We start from the raw sequence: 20000 nt of genomic DNA on the forward strand, positions 1-20000 counted from the left end.
ACTTTAAGATGGGAGAAAACCGATAATGTAAATAGATCAAAGAATAGACAAGGGAAAACTTTGCACAGCTTGCAAAGCACTATAAGAAGGTAACAATGGTATGTTGTACAAATCCTTGAAAACAAAATATGCTCCTCCACTTATAATACTTCATTCTGCCCTTGGGTCTACCGCCACTGGTCCATATAACTCTGACAGGTAAGGAGTTGGGAAGAAACAGCAACCACACTAAAGGCACGATCTTGCATTGGTCACTGTTAGTCTTTGGAATTTTGATAATGGCGCTTGTGAAAATTGGACTGAGTATGCCTGGGGATTCAACTATTTTCTGCTAAGCTTAAAACTTTGGAAAACTGATCAAAAGAATGATTACATTGTCCATGGACAAGACAATAGCTAGACTGAGGCAGAATTGACATTCTTGGAAATTCATGAGTGATGTTAGAAGAGAAATTAGTGAAACGTCTACGTACAAGAATCTGCTTAGAATTTCACTCATGACGTCTACGAAGGAAACAGAAAATAGTAGAATTAACTATCTTGTTACAATACATGTAAGCACGGTAGATATAGATGGAAATGAAGGAGTGATCTGCATAGGTGTCGAAGAGAGAGGAGGTGGTGGAGGATTAGGAACCTCCGGAGTCTGCTGTGAATGACAAGTAGTACAGGAGCTAGCAAGGCACGATGAGGCAATTCTTTTAACTTTTTAGGAAGCTTTGTAGCAAATGCCAGTAGAGACTCATCTGTCTGATATCTAAGAGAAGAAGCAATCCTTCGCTCATATGGAGCGAGGAACAAAATGTAGAATAGGCACTCCAAAACAAGTCGGGTTCTATCTAATGTAATAGAATTTTTATTTGCCCACTTTGAACGTGTCAATGAGTCTAGTGCTTCAGAGGCCACCGTACTGGCTCTATCCTGAGCACGCATAAAAAAATTCAGTGCACAAAGAGAAAGAGAGCACGTCAGCCAACCTGAAGCACCAGAAAAAATTATCATCCACCAGGTGTGCATCAAACATTTTAAAAACTGACCCTGTTGAAGAAATGCAGATGCTGAATAGTTACGATCCTCACCCGAAAATTTTACAACGGAGGGGTCCTGGTGCAATAGAGTACCAGTGGGAGGAGCCATAGCTGAAGAGTCTGTTTGGGGAAGGATACTTTCATCCTGAAGGAATACCTTTGTAAGGCAAGACAGGGGACCACTGAATGCAATATGGCTCTCATTCACATTGGGATTAGCTGCCGATCAACAGCTACGCACGTGATCCTGGCTCACGCACACCCACAAGAACATGTAATTATAAGAAATTATATGAAAGGTCACTATTGCCTAAGTAAAGTTAGCCCCGGCATAGAATATGAAAGAACGATAGAAAACATAGATACTAAGGGGTGACCATAATATACATTAACGTTAATATACAAACAATACGGCCGGCAGCAACAACACGCCAACTAAGTGTCCCACATGGACTCGGAAACAATACTCATTCGACAACATCCAAGTGCACAATAAGGGTATTGCTGGAATTACTGCAGCAATACATTGAGAAATCTCGTAGTACACTAATGATAATAGTCTGGGACGATTTTAAAGTAGCTAGTGGCGAAGAGACTAGCTTAAAGTCAGAGTCGAATTTGCGCGAATAGATGTTCAATAGAATAATAGTAAGTATTCCACAAATTCACTTATTGCACTTCCGTTATATTCAATTATTTGCAATCTCATGCACTGTAGTACTTGCGCTAGTCTAGCTGTAAGAGTGAGAGAAGAAAAGAAAAAACATGCACGCCGAAAAAACAGCAAAACCACATAGTTCACTTGCGCACAAGAGGACTAATAAAACTCTGTATTAATACAAAAGTATGGTATTAAGGAGAGCGACGTGTTCTCTCGTTTAAGGTTGTCGAAGTACCGATGTCACATGGCGTCAGGCAAGTTCACTAGCAAGAACCCTCTAGATGGTTCCACACAATTACACATTAATATACATAAAATATTACCCATATAATACGCTTGACATATGCCCACTACATGCATATATGTTTGGATAAGTATAAATATGTTTGTATGTATGAATAGACACAGACACACATATATGTATATATATGTGTATATTTATACATATATATACATATATATATATATATATATATATATATATATATATATATATATATATATATATGTTGTGTGTGTGTGTGTGTGTGTGTGTGTGTGTGTGTGTGTGTGTGTGTGTGTGTGTGTGTGTGTGTGTTTTATGGTAACCCCAAAGTAAATCGCAAAGAAGCAATAATTCCCAAGCGTTCTCGTCTTATTCGCATCTTCAGGGGAATACGGATGAAATTGGTAGTATAATTAGGTTTATAAGGCAGGAGACTAAACGCAAGGAAAGGAACTGGTAATGCGCAGAAAGTCACAAATGAAAAAGAATAAATCTTAGAGAACAACACAAATCACTAGATTACTTTTGGTCACTTACAACCTAATTACAAATTTTGTTGATGATGAATTTATCTAATTTATGCTCGTAATGACACTACTGATTATAAGATTAGACCCTTCAGAATGCTTTATGATACTACTTTCTATAATGTTTCTATTGACAAATTAATTACGAAAAAAAATAGAGGAGCATTAGTCCAATTAATACAATGATTGAAATCTTTCATGTGAATAAATAGAGTATTGGATTCTTGTGCTGTTTTAACACTATATTTTGTTTAATTATGGTTGCTAGTTATTTGCCTGTTTGTCCAATGTAATACTATTCACAATCTCTACAGGGGATTTTGTATATGTAGCCGTCTGAATCAGCAGGTGAATTCTTAAATATTAATTTCTAAAATGTACATGGGTTATTAAAAGCTACTTTAATATTCCATGTTTTAAGTAGATGAGAAACTTGAGATTTTTTTTTTTTTTTACTAAAAGGTAGTAGCAATTTTTTTTAATGTCAAAAGGGGTAGAGGGTTGAATTGTATAGATTTTTTTTTTCTAAAGCGAAAGCGTTATCTAAAAGTGTTCTAGGGTACTTTAGTCCCAAACCTAGATTATTAATAGACTCATATTCTTCATCAATGAATTCAGTGCTGGATATACGTATGGCGCGTAAAAACATGGAGGAAAATATATATTTTTTACTTTATCATGGTATGCAGAGTAATAATGTATAGAAGAAAACATATTAGTCGGATTACCTATAAACACTAAATATAAAATTATTACCATCTGTAGAAATTGAAGAAACATATAGAAATTAAGAAAGTTTCATAATACTTTTCCGGGTGAATAGAAGAACAACTTAATGTATCGTAAAAGAGATAGTGTTGTTTTTTTATATGTTATGGTTGACTCTCATCTCTCATACTGTAGTTAAGTACATTGTCAGGAACAATCCTTTAAGTTCCTGACAATGCCTTTAACGGATTTACCAACCCAATCTCAATCCTGTTACCCATGAAAAAAGTTGGTGATCATAGTAGTGATGGAATTTACTGTGACACTTTGATGACAAACTGTAGTAGTCCAGGATGTCATGTTCTCTCTGATCGGGGTCATCAGGGTCTATGTCCCCAGCATCCTGCACTGACAGCAACCCCTGTGCCCCACGCTTCGCACTGAAGCACGCGTCTTTGTGCCTTATTATAATCATTATAATGGTCGAATTTCCTCCGGCTGACCCTTTCACAAGACTTTTACACGTGTCTATATGCATGCCTGTGTGCCTACCTGTGTGCGTGTTGTTGAACGTGTCTATATGCTTATATATGTGTCCATATATGTGTATATGTATATATATATATATAATATATATATATATGTAAATGTATATATATATATATATGTATATACATATATGCTTATATGTATATATATATATATATATATATGTGTGTGTGTGTGTGTGTGTGTGTGTGTGTGTGTGTGTGTGTGTGTGTGTGTGTGTGTGTGTGTGTGTGTGTGCGTGTGTGTTTGTGTGTGTGTGTGTGTGTGTGTGTGTATGTATGTATGTATGTATGTACAAAGAGATAGCAGATAATGATGTAAACAGAAATATATCCCTGCATACATTTACCTTTCACAGGGGTTTAAGGTTGTCTCCAACCAGACAGCAGGGATTCTCATCACGAATATGGACTTGGTGTTACAACGTGTCCATCGCTCAGCCGCTGGCAACTACACCTGCACAGCCACCAATGAGCTTGGGACAGCGACCAGCAATTCAGTCAGCCTTCCCATTCGCTGTAAGTAACTTATGACATATGTGCTAGATTCATTCTACTTTAACTCTTTCTCTGTTATTAGTGGCTTGTTTAGCTGTTGCTGGGCAATTTCATTTAACCGAGAAATTTCACTGCATAGGGAAAGGGTCATTGTTATTCAATGTAAATGTGGTTTCTTTGTATTTATGTTTGTGTAGAGCCATCTTAGAGTAGTTTGTAGGTTTCTTGTATATGACATTCTTGTATTATAAAAAAATAATAAAATATTAACTAAACATTTCGTTACGCATGTAAATATAAACATATATACATATGCATTTACGCGTATCAGGTGTGAGCTTTGTATTACATGCATAAACTTGTGTGTTGCATGCTCAACTATGTATGCAAAAACATGTTTGTGTTCAGACATCTATCGCCGCGTAAAAAAGGCAATTTTTATTGCAACTCTCTTTGGTGAATTTCTCATTAATCTACAATTCCTTCAATTACTATTTTGAGTCATTGTATTTGTTTGAGGGAAGTTCTTTATAGACGAGAGAATGTATAGAATAGGGTAGATGAATGCGTATTTAAGCAGAATTGTGGGATAAAAATGAAAAACCTGTTCGTGTGTTTGATAAATATTTTACAATTAATATGTTTATTACAGAGATAAAACGTAGCACTTTTGATTGTGTTACATGTAAATTTACAGCATTTTTCATTGTACATGACTGACGGGGAGTTTCTTCCTCATGCGTTGTTTCATTACGTACGCAGCACATGCTGACATCACCGAAGGCAAGATTTCCGAGCTGGAATACATAGAAAAAATACGTGATTATTAATGTTACCATTTTGATAGAGACCTGGAAAAACCCACTCTTAAAATATTTATTCATATCTGGAAAAACGCAATATAGAAAATTAAGAAACAATTTATGCCAGCGAGCAAAGGAGATGATTAAGGCTTTGGTACACAGACACACAAGATATCACGCGTTAATATGGATACGCAGTTATACACGTGTGCAAGTACAAACTTGTAATGTTAACTTTGTTTCAATGCTATTAGTAGCAAGTGATTATATTATGGAAGTGACAGAAATACAAGCAATGCTAATATTACGATTGATAATACGGGTTGTTGTATTACTGTTACTTCTACTAACACTAATAATAATAGCAACAATAATAGTAATGGTAGTGGTTGTGGTAACTGTAATGATAACGGTAGATATAATGATATAATAGTGATGATACCAGTAATGATAAATATGGTAGTTTTAATAGTAATAACAATGCTAGCAATAATAACAATAATAATGACAATAGTATTTAATGATTAACAATAGTGACACTAGTGATAGTGGTAATAGTAATGATAATAATGATAGTAATAAGTAATGATAATGGTTAGTGATAATAGTAATAAAATAATAGTAATAGTAATAATTGATAATGATAGTAATAGTGATAATGATAATTATAATAATAACAATAGTAATGATTGATAGTAGAAATTAGATATAGTAGTAATAATGATAGTAGAAATAAGAGGAAAATACTAGTACTGAAAATAATAAGTGACAATATTAATAATAGTAATAAACGATAATTTAGGTAATAACGACATTAATGAAAATAATTACTACTACTAGTAATAATAATGATAGATAATTTACTAATAGAATGATTACTATCACTAATTATTATTATCATTATCATTATTTTTTTTTTTTAAATTCATCATCAATAATAATCATCATCATCATCATTGCTATTATTATTATTATTACCATCATCATTATTATCAATACTATTACCATGACTATTATCGTTTCTATTATCATTACTATTACCATTACTATTATTATCATTACTGTTACCATTACTATTATCATTACTAATATTACTATTACCATTATTATCATTACCATTATCATCATTATTACTACTACTACTCGTACTACTAATGATTCATAACAACAATAATAGTAAAATAGTAATGAAAATAATTATAATAGAGATAGGCATTATGATAATCACTACCACTAATAACAGTAATGAAAATTAATGGTTAACAGTAATCACAATGTTAATAACAATAATAAAAATAATGGTAATAAGAGTAATAAAATTATAATAATGATAATAATAATAATAACGATAACAATAATAATAATGATGATAATGATAACTATAATAATAATAATGATAATAATATTAATAAAATAATAATGATAATAATAATAACAATAATAAAATAATAATGATGATAATGATAATAATGATAACAGTAATAGTTTTGATAATAGTAATTGATAAGGAGAGCAGCGGTAATAATTACTCTAGCCATGGTAATAGTAACGATAGTAGTAGTAATGGTGACAAATAGCTATTCTTCCTGTATGTGTTCTCTACAAATATTTTGCCAAAACTGGTCATTTGATTTTGATGTGTATGGTAGGCTCTCTGTTTATGTTGTTGAAGGCGTTGGATTCATCGACTAACAGGACAGCCTGTTGTCTATGATACTATATTCTTATTTCTAAATTAAAATAATCTACAAATCATAGCAGGTAGAATACTCTTGCATTTTCAACACTTATCTATTATGATTACATTATAATTCTAATTTCTATTATGTGTAGAAGTCTAGATGTAAATGTTGCCAATAGAAAACAGAGTATTATTGATAGTATTCTAATTACTACTCTTAACAACAGTATTGGAATAATATCGAAGGTAATGTAATATCTATCTCTTCACATTTATACAACAATCTGAATACATCCTTTGCGAGATTCTGAGGAACACTGCCGGTTACTGTTGAGATGCAGTTTTCATTCAATGCTGTTCGAGGAACTAATTGGTATTCAAAGAATCACTTCATCTCAAATGTTATATTTTAGTGAAAATAAACACTTTGGTGATTAGATAACTACCACAAATTGTTTGTAGAGATATCCCACTTTATCAGAGTAATCAAAAATTTAATAAACAGCGCTTGTATCTACTTTACATGCAGTCATTAAACGAAACATGAGCCTCATTTGTTCGAAGTATAGCTCTTGATTACATCAGCCTTGTTTTACTCAAAGTGACATGGTTAATTAAATTTGCTTTTTCATGAAGATTTATCATTATATGCAGGTTATATCTATGGTAGGGAATAATGTTTACCTACTAGTGGTGAGCCAGCCAGAGAGAAATAATCTCCTCATCACCATATTAAAAAATTATTGACATCCTCCTCTTTCTATAGATGGAACCCTAATGGGCTGGAACTCTGTTTTCAAACCGGCCCAAAATCTCGTTCAGTTAGACTTATTAGTTATCTGCACAAGATGAAAAATAATTACTGACTCGAGTTTCGCCGACTAAAATCCCACAGCCCCAAAATTGCTGGCAACATTCCTCTGGTTTTGACATAGGTCTCTTTGGGAAAGAACTTAGTTTTATTTTACGCGTTATTAGCTGAATGTATTGGGTGGGGGGTGAGTCGCAGATTGCCAGCTCTTCAAGTATAAAACATAGAAAAACTATAGTTGAATATGATAGGTTCTGGTCCAATCCGGAGACAGAAAGTCAGCCCCTCATGGTGGCACCATGTGCTGGAGATGAGGACGTTTGACGGGTTTTGAAATTTGATAGTAAAGAGTTGATTCCCTTCACTCTCTGTATGGCAGGGCCACCACAAGCAAGTCCCGTTATTGGTCCTCATAACGGGAATAGGCAACCAGTAGATATTCCACTACTTCCTCCGCCGCCACAAAGGTCGCTGTAAAACATACAAGCACAATATCGCAACCAGTAAAAACAGCTGTGATATACAGTACCCTATCAACATATTCAGGAATAACTCTTTAACTTGTATTAATAGTTCATTTATGGTACTCTGCTACAAAGGTACTACTTATGTACAACTTCTGGATAATAAGAATAAAATGTGCTTTTTCTTAACAGATTTTCCTGTGTGTTCGACACCACCCATGGTCCGAGCAGTGGCCGAAGGAGAAAGTGTGCGTCTCACGTGCAAAGTCGACGCCCGGCCGAGTAACGCGCTTCAGTTTATGTGGTACTTTAACAACACGTTAGACACGGTTGAAGTGGACAAGGACCGCGTGGTCGTCACCGGGGCAACAAGCTACCTCGACTACACGCCCAGGTCCGCCAGAGACTATGGGATGTTGGCCTGTTGGGCCACCAACTCCGTGGGACCTCAAGCAGAGCCTTGCTGGTTCACTGTCACCGAAGCAGGCAAGACAGTTTTTGGTTTTCCTTTTGCATTATATAAGTAGTTTCAACTAAAGTATGCTCTTAGAAGGCTAAGAATTTGCATATATTCCCGAAATTGTTTTATATACATTCACAATATATATATATATATATATATATATATATATATATATAGATAGATAGATAGATAGATAGATAGATAGATGGATAGATAGATATAGACATATAATATAGATAAAGAGTCTTCTGTTATGTCAAACTACTCAACACAGTGATAGCTTATACTTTTCCTGAATACATGAAAGATGATTGGATTATGGTGGAAAGAGACGATTAAGAACTCTAGAGTATTTTTTTCTTACGTTTCCACTTAGTAGCCATCTACGGGGAATGTCGTAGAGGTTGATATGGTATCTATTTATAGCCTGGATATAGGGAAGGTCAGGCAAGTCCTGATGTGATCTATCAAATTCAAATAAGGCTTTAACTAGTGATTTTCCCCAGTTCCAGGATATTTGTAATTCTAGATCACAATCTATAAGACATTGCCTGTTTAAATGCAGGAATGAAATACCCTTCCTTTCTTAATCGTCTCGCTCCACCATAATCCACTCTATACAACCTTGTACCAGCTAACGCCACACAATCTCATTCAGTAGAGGAATCAAGTCAGAACAAAACGAGATCCCAAAGAATCTAAACATCATTTTGTAGCGAGCAGCATTCCTCAACTGAATGAATTCAAAACAAGAACCAATAGTCATGACAGCGTAAAAAGCATGGAAACTTAAGTCATAGTTTCGTAAAGACTTATCACCTTTATCCTCTCTACAGGTCCTCCTGAGCCCGTCCGAAATTGTGTCCTCATGAACCAGACAATGGGATCATTGGAGGTCAAGTGCACTGAAGGGGAAGACGGAGGTCTCGAGCAGAGATTTGTAGCCAATGTTTACAACGCAAGAACTCACGAACTCCAGGCCACGCTGAACGCCCTCAGTCCCAGATTCCATGTTGCGGGGTTGGAACCTAACCAAGACTATGCTGTTACAATCAAGGCAGTTAACAAGAAAGGAGAGAGCGAGACCGTCCAGATCGATGCTATAACACTCAAGGTAAGACCCCATCAACGTATTAACATATTGTGTGTGTTATTTATGAGCCGACGAAGATTTATTAGTCACTGGAGTAAAAAATTCAGTGAAAAATGTAATTAAAATGCACTTTGTATTTTTTTTAATGATTACAACATGAATGACAAATTTCTTTGTCAATACAAGTTCTACTTTAAAGTGCTTTGTTTCAATCTAACTTGAAACCAATGAGTGTACCTGTCATTTGGACGTCGGAGAGAATTATCTCCCCGTCGCCGATTGTAAAATAGATAAATGAGAATTTTCCCCCGTCTGAACGCTCAGGGGGCAGATGCTCTGTTCCAGGACAATATCTAACATTGTCCTTCTAACTGGTGACATTAAAACAGAGCGAATCTAACACAAAAACAAACCAAAAATTCTTTCCAGATATTCTAGAGATGTCCCAACTAGCACTGGGTTTCCAGTCATTGAAACTCAAGATAACAAATATCGTTTCCAACAAGATTTTCAAAAAGAGAATAAGTACTTGCCATTGGTAATCCTGTTTGATGAACGTGAAAGTTATATCTTTAAAGCCTATAAACATTTCCATTTCCATTTGTATGTTAAGAATATATGAGTTTAGCTTACCAGTCAGTCAGTCTGGTAAACATGTATAGAAACGGGCTGTAACAGTGATGGACAGGCAATACAACAAACCGCCCGTGTCAATAACTTTTAGTAGAAAGAGCGTCGTGCAGTCAACAGGCCTTTAAGACAGATATAGGGTGGCAAACTGATAGACAGATAAGCAAGAAGATAGACGAATCAGGGGAAAATATAGCCGAGTTAGCTGGGAGGTTGTGAGAGATGCTGCTGACCGACAGGCGTGTCTTCAGACCAGCAACTGAGTTAATACACAAACTCAAACATATTTTGCATGCTGGATAGGCCGGCCGGCTGGGGGAGAATGTACAGGCAAGCCTCGAAACAGACTGGAAGCAGAGATTCAAGTGGGCAGACAGACACAGGCATAAAAATAACTATAGACAGGGAAATAGGCAGGCTAGCAGTAGTGTTAGAAATGGCAGAATCAGCATCAGTGGTGTTTATAGTAACGATATTACTACTATTAATACTACTACTAGTACTACTACTAGAAGTAGTAGTAGCAGTAGCAGTGGTAGCCGTAGCAGTAGTTATAGTAGCCGTAGTAGTAGTTATAGTAGCCGTAGCGGCAACGGTAGAAACAACAACAACATCATCATCATCATCATCATCAGCATCATCATCATCAGCATCATCATCATCAGCATCATCATCAGCATCATCATCATCAGCATCATCATCAGCATCATCATCATCATCATCATCATCATCAGCATCATCATCATCAGCATCATCATCATCATCATCATCATCATCAGCATCATCATCAGCATCATCAGCAGCATCAGCATCATCAGCATCATCATCATCATCATCAGCATCATCATCAGCATCATCATCAGCATCATCATCAGCATCATCATCATCATCATCATCATCATCAGCATCATCATCATCATCATCAGCATCATCATCATCATCATCATCATCATCAGCATCATCATCATCATCATCATCATCATCATCATCATCATCATCAGCATCATCATCAGCATCATCATCATCAGCATCATCATCATCAGCATCATCATCATCAGCATCATCATCATCAGCATCATCATCATCAGCATCATCATCATCAGCATCATCATCATCAGCATCATCATCATCAGCATCATCATCAGCATCATCATCAGCATCATCATCATCATCATCATCAGCATCATCATCATCATCATCATCATCATCATCATCATCATCATCATCATCAGCATCATCAGCAGCATCATCAGCAGCATCATCAGCAGCATCATCAGCAGCATCATCAGCAGCATCAGCAGCAGCATCAGCAGCATCAGCAGCATCATCAGCATCAGCATCATCATCATCAGCAGCAGCAGCAGCAGCAGCAGCAGCAGCAGCAGCAGCGCAGCAATAGCATCAGCACGAACAGTAGCACATGCACTGGCACATTGAATCATAGTAGTAGAGGTGGTAATAGTAGCACCACTATCATAAATTAGTTAAAGTAACAACAACAGTAATAGTAATAGCACAAATAATAGTAATATCAGCAGCAAAAGCAGCCGAAATAATGATAACCGTAACAACAATATCGGTAGGGTTAATAATGGTAACAAAAATAATACCGATATCGGTAGCATTATCGAGTTACTATCAAAGATAACAGGAATCCTATTAACGTAACTAATAGAAACTGTAACAATTAAGAGCTGGCGACACTGATAAAGAAAATTGTTTCTTGTGCTTTGATAGTCTCAAAATCAATACAAAGCCAAAACGCCATTAGAAACCCCCTCAAAAAAAAAAAATGAAAATGAAAACAGAAAATATTAACTCATGCCTTTTTCGACAGGTGGCGGAAAAGCGAATGGTCGATGTGGACGTGTCTCCGGTGTCTCCTCTTGTGGGTGTCTTTCTTGGACTCATTGGTGGATTCGTTCTTCTGCTAACGGCAGGAATCATTCTCACGAGAGCTCGAGCCAATAGGTGAGGACCTCGGATACAAGTAGGAATGAAGAATAACGACAAAATAGTATTTCAAACTTTCCCACCTTCTGGATCTCTCACCTACGCCTCTCTTTCTCTCTTAACCATTTCTTGAATGACCAGATATTTTCCTATTCCTAAAAGCATTTGACTCAACTGAAAGAAATCACTACGTGCATGTGCTTGTATCGATGCGTGGATGTAATGCGTGTCTGTGCAATTGTGCATGTTTATACGAATATGTGCATGAAACATTGTGCGCACATGTGAATACATATATTGCGCGTCTGTGTGTATGTGTGTGCACGTGTACGTGTTTGTGTGTGTGTGCACATGCGTGTGTGTGTGTGGTTGTGCACATGCGCGTTTGTGTGTGCGTGTGAACATGCTCGTGTCCGTGTGCACGTATGTGCGCACGAGTATAAATACATGCATGGAAGTTCACGTTTGCATAGTAATCCAAATATGCGCATATGCTTTCGTGTTTGTGTAGGTGTGGGTGTATGTACATATGTGTGATGTATATATGAGTATAAACTTGTGAGTAGGCACGCGTGTGTGCCTGTGCGTGTGTCTGTGTGTGTGCTTGTGTGTGTGCCTGTGCGTGTGTCTGTGTGTTTGCCTGTACACATCGTTCACATCCTTTTATATTTTTTTGTAAAATTTCTGAAAGTTATTACCCAATTTTTTTACGTTTTTCTAATCAGTTTTGTCAACCTTTGCCATTTCATACGATTAAAACCAAATAGAAAATATAGAATAACAAAGACAAAAATGACCCAAGATATGATTCTTGCTGTCTGTATTAGATGCAGCTATTTACGAAATAGTGGAACCTATTTCCATTTTTTCTCTTTCGCATATCGTAGTCGGTTTGTCAGTTTTCCATCTTAAAAGAAAAAAGATCAAAGTAACCCAAATTGTGACTCTTGTTCTATCCCAGATGCAACTATTTCCTGTTTTTCTCTTTCGCATATCGTAGACGGTTTGTCAGTTTTCCATTTTAAAAGAAAAAAGATCAAAGTAACCCAAGTTGTGACTCTTGTTCTCTCTCCCAGATGCAATTGTTTACGAAGCCGGGAAAACGATCGGGGAAGCCCATCATCTGGCGTTCCGACTGGAGCCACGACGGCGTCGAGCACAGTGTCTCTCCCGACCAAGAAATCAGTGGAGCGACTCAGGGATAGCAGAAAGTGCAATGACAACGAGGACGAGGAGGGTGAGGGGCCGGACGTTGTCAAAATAGCTACTGGTAAGCTTGGCTAGTACATAACCACCAGCTAGCATCTGCACGAGTGTTCAGATCCACGACTTAATCAGAAAGGAAAGGTTAAAATCCGCCCAGGTTCAAAGTTAAACTCCCAGTTAACTAGAACTTTGATGCTACAAATTACAGAGGCTGGCAAACACAAATTACACACGGAAATTTACATGTAATTTTTTTTTGTGTTTGTTTTTTTCTCTCTTTTAATTCACCAAAATCTACCCTGCTACTACTACCTATATAGCAAGACTATTTTTAGCATAACCTATTGTACATAGAAATCCCCCTACATAGTTTTAGATCTAGAGGAACGGTAATTAGATCTACTGTTACTGACTGTACAAAATTATAGTTTTTTTTTATCCATCTAACTTAAGCTAGTAGTTTAGAGAAATTGTATGATTTTTTTTGCTTTATATATTAACACAATCTCGATTATGTAATGTATTAGAAACCAACCCTATCCTTTTTTAAGTTTTACCCACACTGTGTACATATGCATGCAAATGTACATACGAATGCATAAATATATATAAGCATATCAAAACATCATATATACATGCACATATGCATGTAAATGTCTACATACTTGGAAAGAAAATACATAATTTGGAAAAATATCAAAACCAATTTATGGAAATCAACAAGAAATCAACAAGTGTTTAGTATATTGCAAAACCTAATTTCTGTCCTATTCAGCAGATGCAGTATGGGAGTATTACAAAAATATATATTTTAGTATTCTAGTAGCCTTCGTTGTGAAAAAATAGTATTAATTTCAAAATAATTTGTTTTAGAAAGTAAATTATAGATCTCATTCTAATTACACAATTTTCCAATTTAGATAAATCTAAACAATTAGTTACCACCTATCAATCAAAGCTACCATCTATCAACCAAAGTTCTTTCTCTTTGGCTTCACCAAGTTCAAATTCTGGTACAACTTAACCTAGACCATCTTTCTCGAGTGTCCCTACGTTCTATATCTGATATTGTTTATTCATTTTTCGTGGTCATTTTCAATTTCATCTGCCTACTGAAGAGGACCTCAATTATTGGTTGTAATATACAGAACTCCGTTTTTCATTACTTAATCCACAATAGTAGTTTTAATGTTATATATACATTACAATATATTTTTATATAAGTACATATATATTCATAAACAAACAAGCACACATATGTTGCGATTGACTATTCCTGGTTGTATTTTTGAATCCATTTAGAGTATACATGACATGGACCTAATTGTTATGATTCATTTCACTATTTATATAAACGGATCCCTAACTATACAAAAATCTTATTAGAATAGATCGAGGAAAATAATACAAAAACGTGCTGAATCTCCTCTATTCCTTCACCGCTTCGTTTTTGGTCATCTCTTCAAAGTATAATATTGATAACTACATTGTTCCAAACGTTGATTCAATGATAGATTTTTAACCCATCTTTGTATATTCTTCCAACACCCTCTGTAATATGTATCTAAAGCCATAGTCTATTTTGAGAATAAACCTATTGAATTACTTAAATATTTTTTTATTTAAATTATGAAAATGTACCATGTTTGCTCGTCATTTTTTGAGTATCAAAAACGAAATAGTTTGTGGTTTTACTTACTGATATGACTTGTTTTCCCACAACACACTTTGATAAACTAGGGTATTCAGAGGACCCGCTTGACGAAATGAAGTACTTATTGTCTATTGCTTGCATTTCTTTAAGAAACAGCACAACTACTAAAGGGTCCAAAGCCTCCGGAAGTTATATCCAGCAGTACTAGTATGGTTGGCGGCTTTAGCTGTGCAGGTCTTGCTGGGACACTTAGACACCAGCAACAGCAACCGCAGCTACATCACCCTCAGCAACAGCCACAGCCACAGCCACAGCAGCAAGAACATATGCAACATCCAGGGAATAAGGTAAAGCACGAGTATTTCCAGCTAAGATCTTATGACCTAGATTCCTCTGTATCAAGTTTGGATAGACTTAGTCCTTATGGTGTTTCTTATCTAGATAAAAGAACAAACGAGACCATATTACACTTCACTGCCTAACATTGCAGTTAGAGAAGCCAATGCTAACATAGGCACATGTTTGATTTTTCTTTAAACATACAGTGTATTGGAGTTGTCTGTAACTTGTCATTTTGCAAGTTGGTATCCATCTCTTGAATAAAAGGAGCCATTGCCCAATCTAAGTTTAAATATTTGTAATTTTCTAAATGTATTATATGCGCCTCTGAATATGTAGCTCGTAACTATATAGATTTTCATTTCGTTGTTTGTGGTTACTGGGCTTCAGCCGCTTATGGTAAGTAAGAGATTTCTGTGGTAAGAAGTGTTTGCCCTAACTCAAGATGTTATGATCATTATTTAAGTAACCATTTTTTCATTAAATCCCAATCCTTTTGTAAACATATCATATGCTAAAGACAATATACATATGTGATTTCTATCTTTTCACTGTGGCATTTATGAATACATAATTCATATACAAATGAAATTCAGTTACACGTAATATTTGCAGTATAATGTGTGAACAGTGTGAACATCATGACGAATAGGAGGTAAAGGGAACACGGGCTGAGAGAAATACTTTTACTCCTGACTAGTTTCGCCTGAGTTGCTTCTTAAGAGGAATGATTCCTCTAAAGAAGCCACTCAGGCGAAGCTAGTTATGAATAAAAGTATTCCCCTCAGCCCGTGTTCCCTTTAGCTCCTATCCACATTTGCAGTATACTTATATATTCATAGTTGTAAAATAATCATATGCATATACATCAAAATTCATTCACACGCACGCGCATACATCTCCCACATACATAATACCCTCAATCTTATTATTTCTTTTAACCCTATATCCCTACTGTAATTAACGTATTACTGACATAACTTGTATCCCTTTCCACATGGAAGTAATTAGAGTAATATATGAAAAAATGCAAAAGAACGTAATGGTATCCCCTTTGGATGTCTTTAGATCCCCAACATATTATAGGCACCAAAGACGGATACCTGCACGTAGTGGGCCTGCAAGATGGATGTCGGAGAGAATTGTGTCCTTGTCTATTTTCAAAACCCGTCAACAGTTTTATCTCCATCTAGAGGTGCAGCCTCGAGGGGTAGACACTTGGTCTTTTGACGAGGCCCAAAATATCTGTCAACTTCGACTGTATTTCTTTCCAACTTTTCACACAAAAGGGCCTCCTCTTATGCTCCGGTGACAAAGAAAGTCCCACACAAATACAACACTACAGTTTCTTCCCAGAGAGATCTATGAGAGGGCCTGAGGACCATTGCCAACTGCAGATTTCCAGTCAATGAAACTTGAGGAACCATTGCTGTACTAACATTCACTGGAAATATTCATTTACAGCATGCATAGCTCCCACCCTGAAATTATATATGATCACTTGTACTTGTCATCGGTGTTGCCAGGACTTATGTCAAATTAAAAATATATTGAACATTCTATTAACTGAATCTATAAAAATATAATAAATGGCGTGCGTTATAATGGATCAAATATTTATAAAAGCATTGAAAATTACTTGATGCTTAATGTCAATAAATAAAAAGAAACTCTTTACATTTCATTGGTGCAAACGAACATGGTTGTCTGTCCTTTTGCGGCCTCCTCTAACTTACCTTTTAAGGACACTGATAATGTCATTAATCAAAATTATAGTTCATATTTCATCTATGACATGCCATTGGGATTATGTTGTTACCCTTGCTTACTTTAATGTCTTCATGTTTTAAGATATACATGTACCCTGTTTTCATATATATGTTTTTTAATATTACAAGTATATACATATAGGTATATATTTATATATCATATTTTAATATTCACCCTTCCTTAAGTCATTATATATATGTTATATACTTTCTTTATTTTTTCATTATGTAAATTCCGTTTTCTATTCCTCTCTAGCTGCTCTCACCTTATCGAAGTCATCACATCATTTGTGAGCTCTTCCAGTTTCTTTTACTCGTCCATTCAAAATTCTTTTATTCTTTCTTAAATGTGTATTGTTTTATTGTATTCTTGGTTGATATCTATTATGGCAATCTGATTCATAGTTTTCTTTAAAACTACATATTGAACAGTGCGTCTTATTTCAACGTCGATTTTTGTTATTAATATTTTTATATATTTATTATCATTATCATTATTTTTTAAGTGAAAAATGTCTCTCCACACTCGCTTTGCTTTGGCTTACATTCAAGGATCATACAGTCTAATTGTCAATCAAAACCTGTTATTTATTATACAATTAATGTCAATTTCGAGATATTCCACACCCCTTCGTAATTAACGCAATCCCCTTATTTATCATGGCCATATAATTTCATTTCTGTCTTCAAAGTCCTTGTTTATATATTCTTTAGTTATTTCATTGTACCCATATTTGTCTCCTACATTTTTAGTTCCTGTTCAGCTTCTATGTTGTTTCACTGAGATTCAGATTATATTGATCACTTTCTTTGAACATAGCTCGTTTCTCTTGTGTTCCATATTCTTATTATGGGGAAATATATTTGCACTAAATTGTAGCTTTTTACTACTTTTTCCTTTTAGTTTCCACTTACTCGTACATATAATTGTTTCCCTCAACTATATAAGAGATTACAGTACGTAGGAAGTATGTCTACGAAGGAAATACGTGCAGTAGGACGTGCCTCTTAAAGTAACATTTACAAATACACTTCTAGTATAATAAACCTACACCGTATCGACCAGCAATAGGTTTCTCTGTTACTCTAAGAAAATGTCTATCAATTATCATTCACTTTTGTTACTTTGGTTCTACTTTCAGATTCTTGTCCTTATCAACCACTTTATTATTATTCAACCATTTGCTTTTTACTCATTTCACCTATACTAAGATTTGTTACTTTACTTTTACAAAATATATAATTTTTTCTAATTACCAGTTACTCGAAGGTTCTTAATTTTTCTAGATTCAACATTTTTACATCTTCATAATTCTTATTCACTTCACTCATTTCGACTAATCTACACATTTTCTGTCATTCTTTCTAACTCCTTTCCACAAAGTCAATTCTGATCATTTATTTTTACCAGTAGAGATGTGTTTTGTATCACTATCTTCCTGAAGGAAATGTTTCATATTACAGTCTCTATGCACCCCTGCATCATCTAACTAATTTGAATTAACCCTGTTTACTACTGCAAAATTGTAATTCAACCCCTTTACCTGCCTTAGAAAAAGTTTTGCATCCGTGACCTGAAGACCATTTTCTTTTTCTTTCCCCTTCCCACCATCACTTCATTGAACTCACACCAATCAGTATTAGTGTAATTAATTTAATTATATATATTATACTTGGTTACTATATTATTTTCTCTGTCAGTATGTATGTATATATCAATACACTCTATAATATATATGCTGTACAAATGAAGGAAGAAACAGATTTATACAGTTGAATTGATTAATGTAGTAAGATGCATAGTCATGTAGACAGGCTTATGAATAGAAAACTTAGACGTAAACCAAAAGGAAGATAAGTGAATAAAAATGTACATAACAAAAAATTTTGGTACTTAGAATGTCATATATATATATATACGAAGATCTGGAGTCTGGGATCCATATTGAAAAGGGGGAAGCGTAAACACCAGACTCAAAGTGGGAAGTTTAATGCCCGACCTTTCGGTCCTAGTCCTAGGACCGTCTTCAGGGGTGTGAAAATACACAGTGCTCAAATGAGCTTGTTATACTGTCCGTGGTTGGAATTGGGAGAGGTAGGCCGCAATGCCGAAGCTGTTCGGGTCCCCCTCTTCTTCCAGTCGCTACGAGTACCGGACGATTAGACCACCTTACATACACAATTGTGCATACATTTAATTTTACAAAGAATAAATACAATACAATAGAAAAATAAAGTAAAATAAAATTTAATAAAATGCCACTTGTGCAACAATTGAAAGTGAACCATACACTTGCACGCAAAGGAAATATATACAATATAATAAAATAAAATATAATAAAGTAAAATAGATCACAATAAAATAAAGTGCAATAAAATAAAATAAAATAAAAAATAGATAAAATGCCACTTGTACAACAATTGATAGTGCACTACGCACTTGCACGCAAAGGAAATAGATCAAAACTTGTTCACCCACACTGTGACTTTTGTTCACCTTGTCCTCTCTCGTTCACGTAGTCTAGAATTAAGCCACTTTATGTTGCGTCTGTTTTTGTGATTTTAGCGCCCAGGGATATTGGATTGAAGTCTATGCACCTGTTTACGCTAACTTCTTTTGTCGTCCACGCTTCTGAGAATAATCTCTTTTCTTTGAGTTGTTTCTATGTATCACTGTGGCTCCTTCCCAGTCAATGTTGTGTTGTGATTCGTTCATGTGTTTATAGAGTGCTGAAGCTTCATCTTTCCGTTTAACTGCCGGCTTATGTTCTTCAATTCTAGTGGCGAGTTTCTCTGTGTTTCTCCTATGTAATCTGCATCATAATCCAAACAGCCAATGCGGTACACTACACCCGCCTGCTGGGTGGGTGCTACTATGTCCTTGACCTTGGTGAGGTTG

General features: G+C 35.4%; 1 protein-coding gene and 1 long non-coding RNA gene across 7 annotated transcripts in view; one reads left to right on the forward strand and one right to left on the reverse strand.

Moving 5' to 3' along the window:
• LOC143039421 (nephrin-like) overlaps positions 1-20000 on the forward strand; it is a 433530-nt gene that overhangs the window by 404906 nt on the left and 8624 nt on the right. For 3 of the 6 annotated variants that reach the window (XR_012967636.1, XR_012967635.1, XM_076209441.1), the window contains exons 12-17: positions 4097-4256; positions 8187-8480; positions 9294-9571; positions 12018-12151; positions 13210-13403; positions 15144-15340. Coding sequence is in view for 4 of the 6 variants with exons in the window: in XM_076209441.1 (XP_076065556.1) it covers positions 4097-4256; positions 8187-8480; positions 9294-9571; positions 12018-12151; positions 13210-13403; positions 15144-15340 (1257 nt within the window). In the remaining 2 variants the exon portion in view is untranslated. The remainder of the gene's footprint in view (positions 1-4096; positions 4257-8186; positions 8481-9293; positions 9572-12017; positions 12152-13209; positions 13404-15143; positions 15341-20000) is intronic. The other 3 variants (XM_076209443.1, XM_076209444.1, XM_076209442.1) reach the window with 3 other exon arrangements.
• Positions 7119-20000, reverse strand: part of LOC143039422 (uncharacterized) — a 453541-nt gene continuing 440659 nt past the window's right edge. The window contains exon 4 of the long non-coding RNA XR_012967637.1: positions 7119-8001. This is a non-coding gene — a long non-coding RNA (uncharacterized LOC143039422). The remainder of the gene's footprint in view (positions 8002-20000) is intronic.

Source organism: Oratosquilla oratoria, chromosome 26 (assembly GCF_046742065.1).
Source record: "Oratosquilla oratoria isolate Oo_2021 chromosome 26, ASM4674206v1, whole genome shotgun sequence".
NCBI classification, from domain to species: Eukaryota; Metazoa; Arthropoda; class Malacostraca; order Stomatopoda; family Squillidae; genus Oratosquilla; species Oratosquilla oratoria.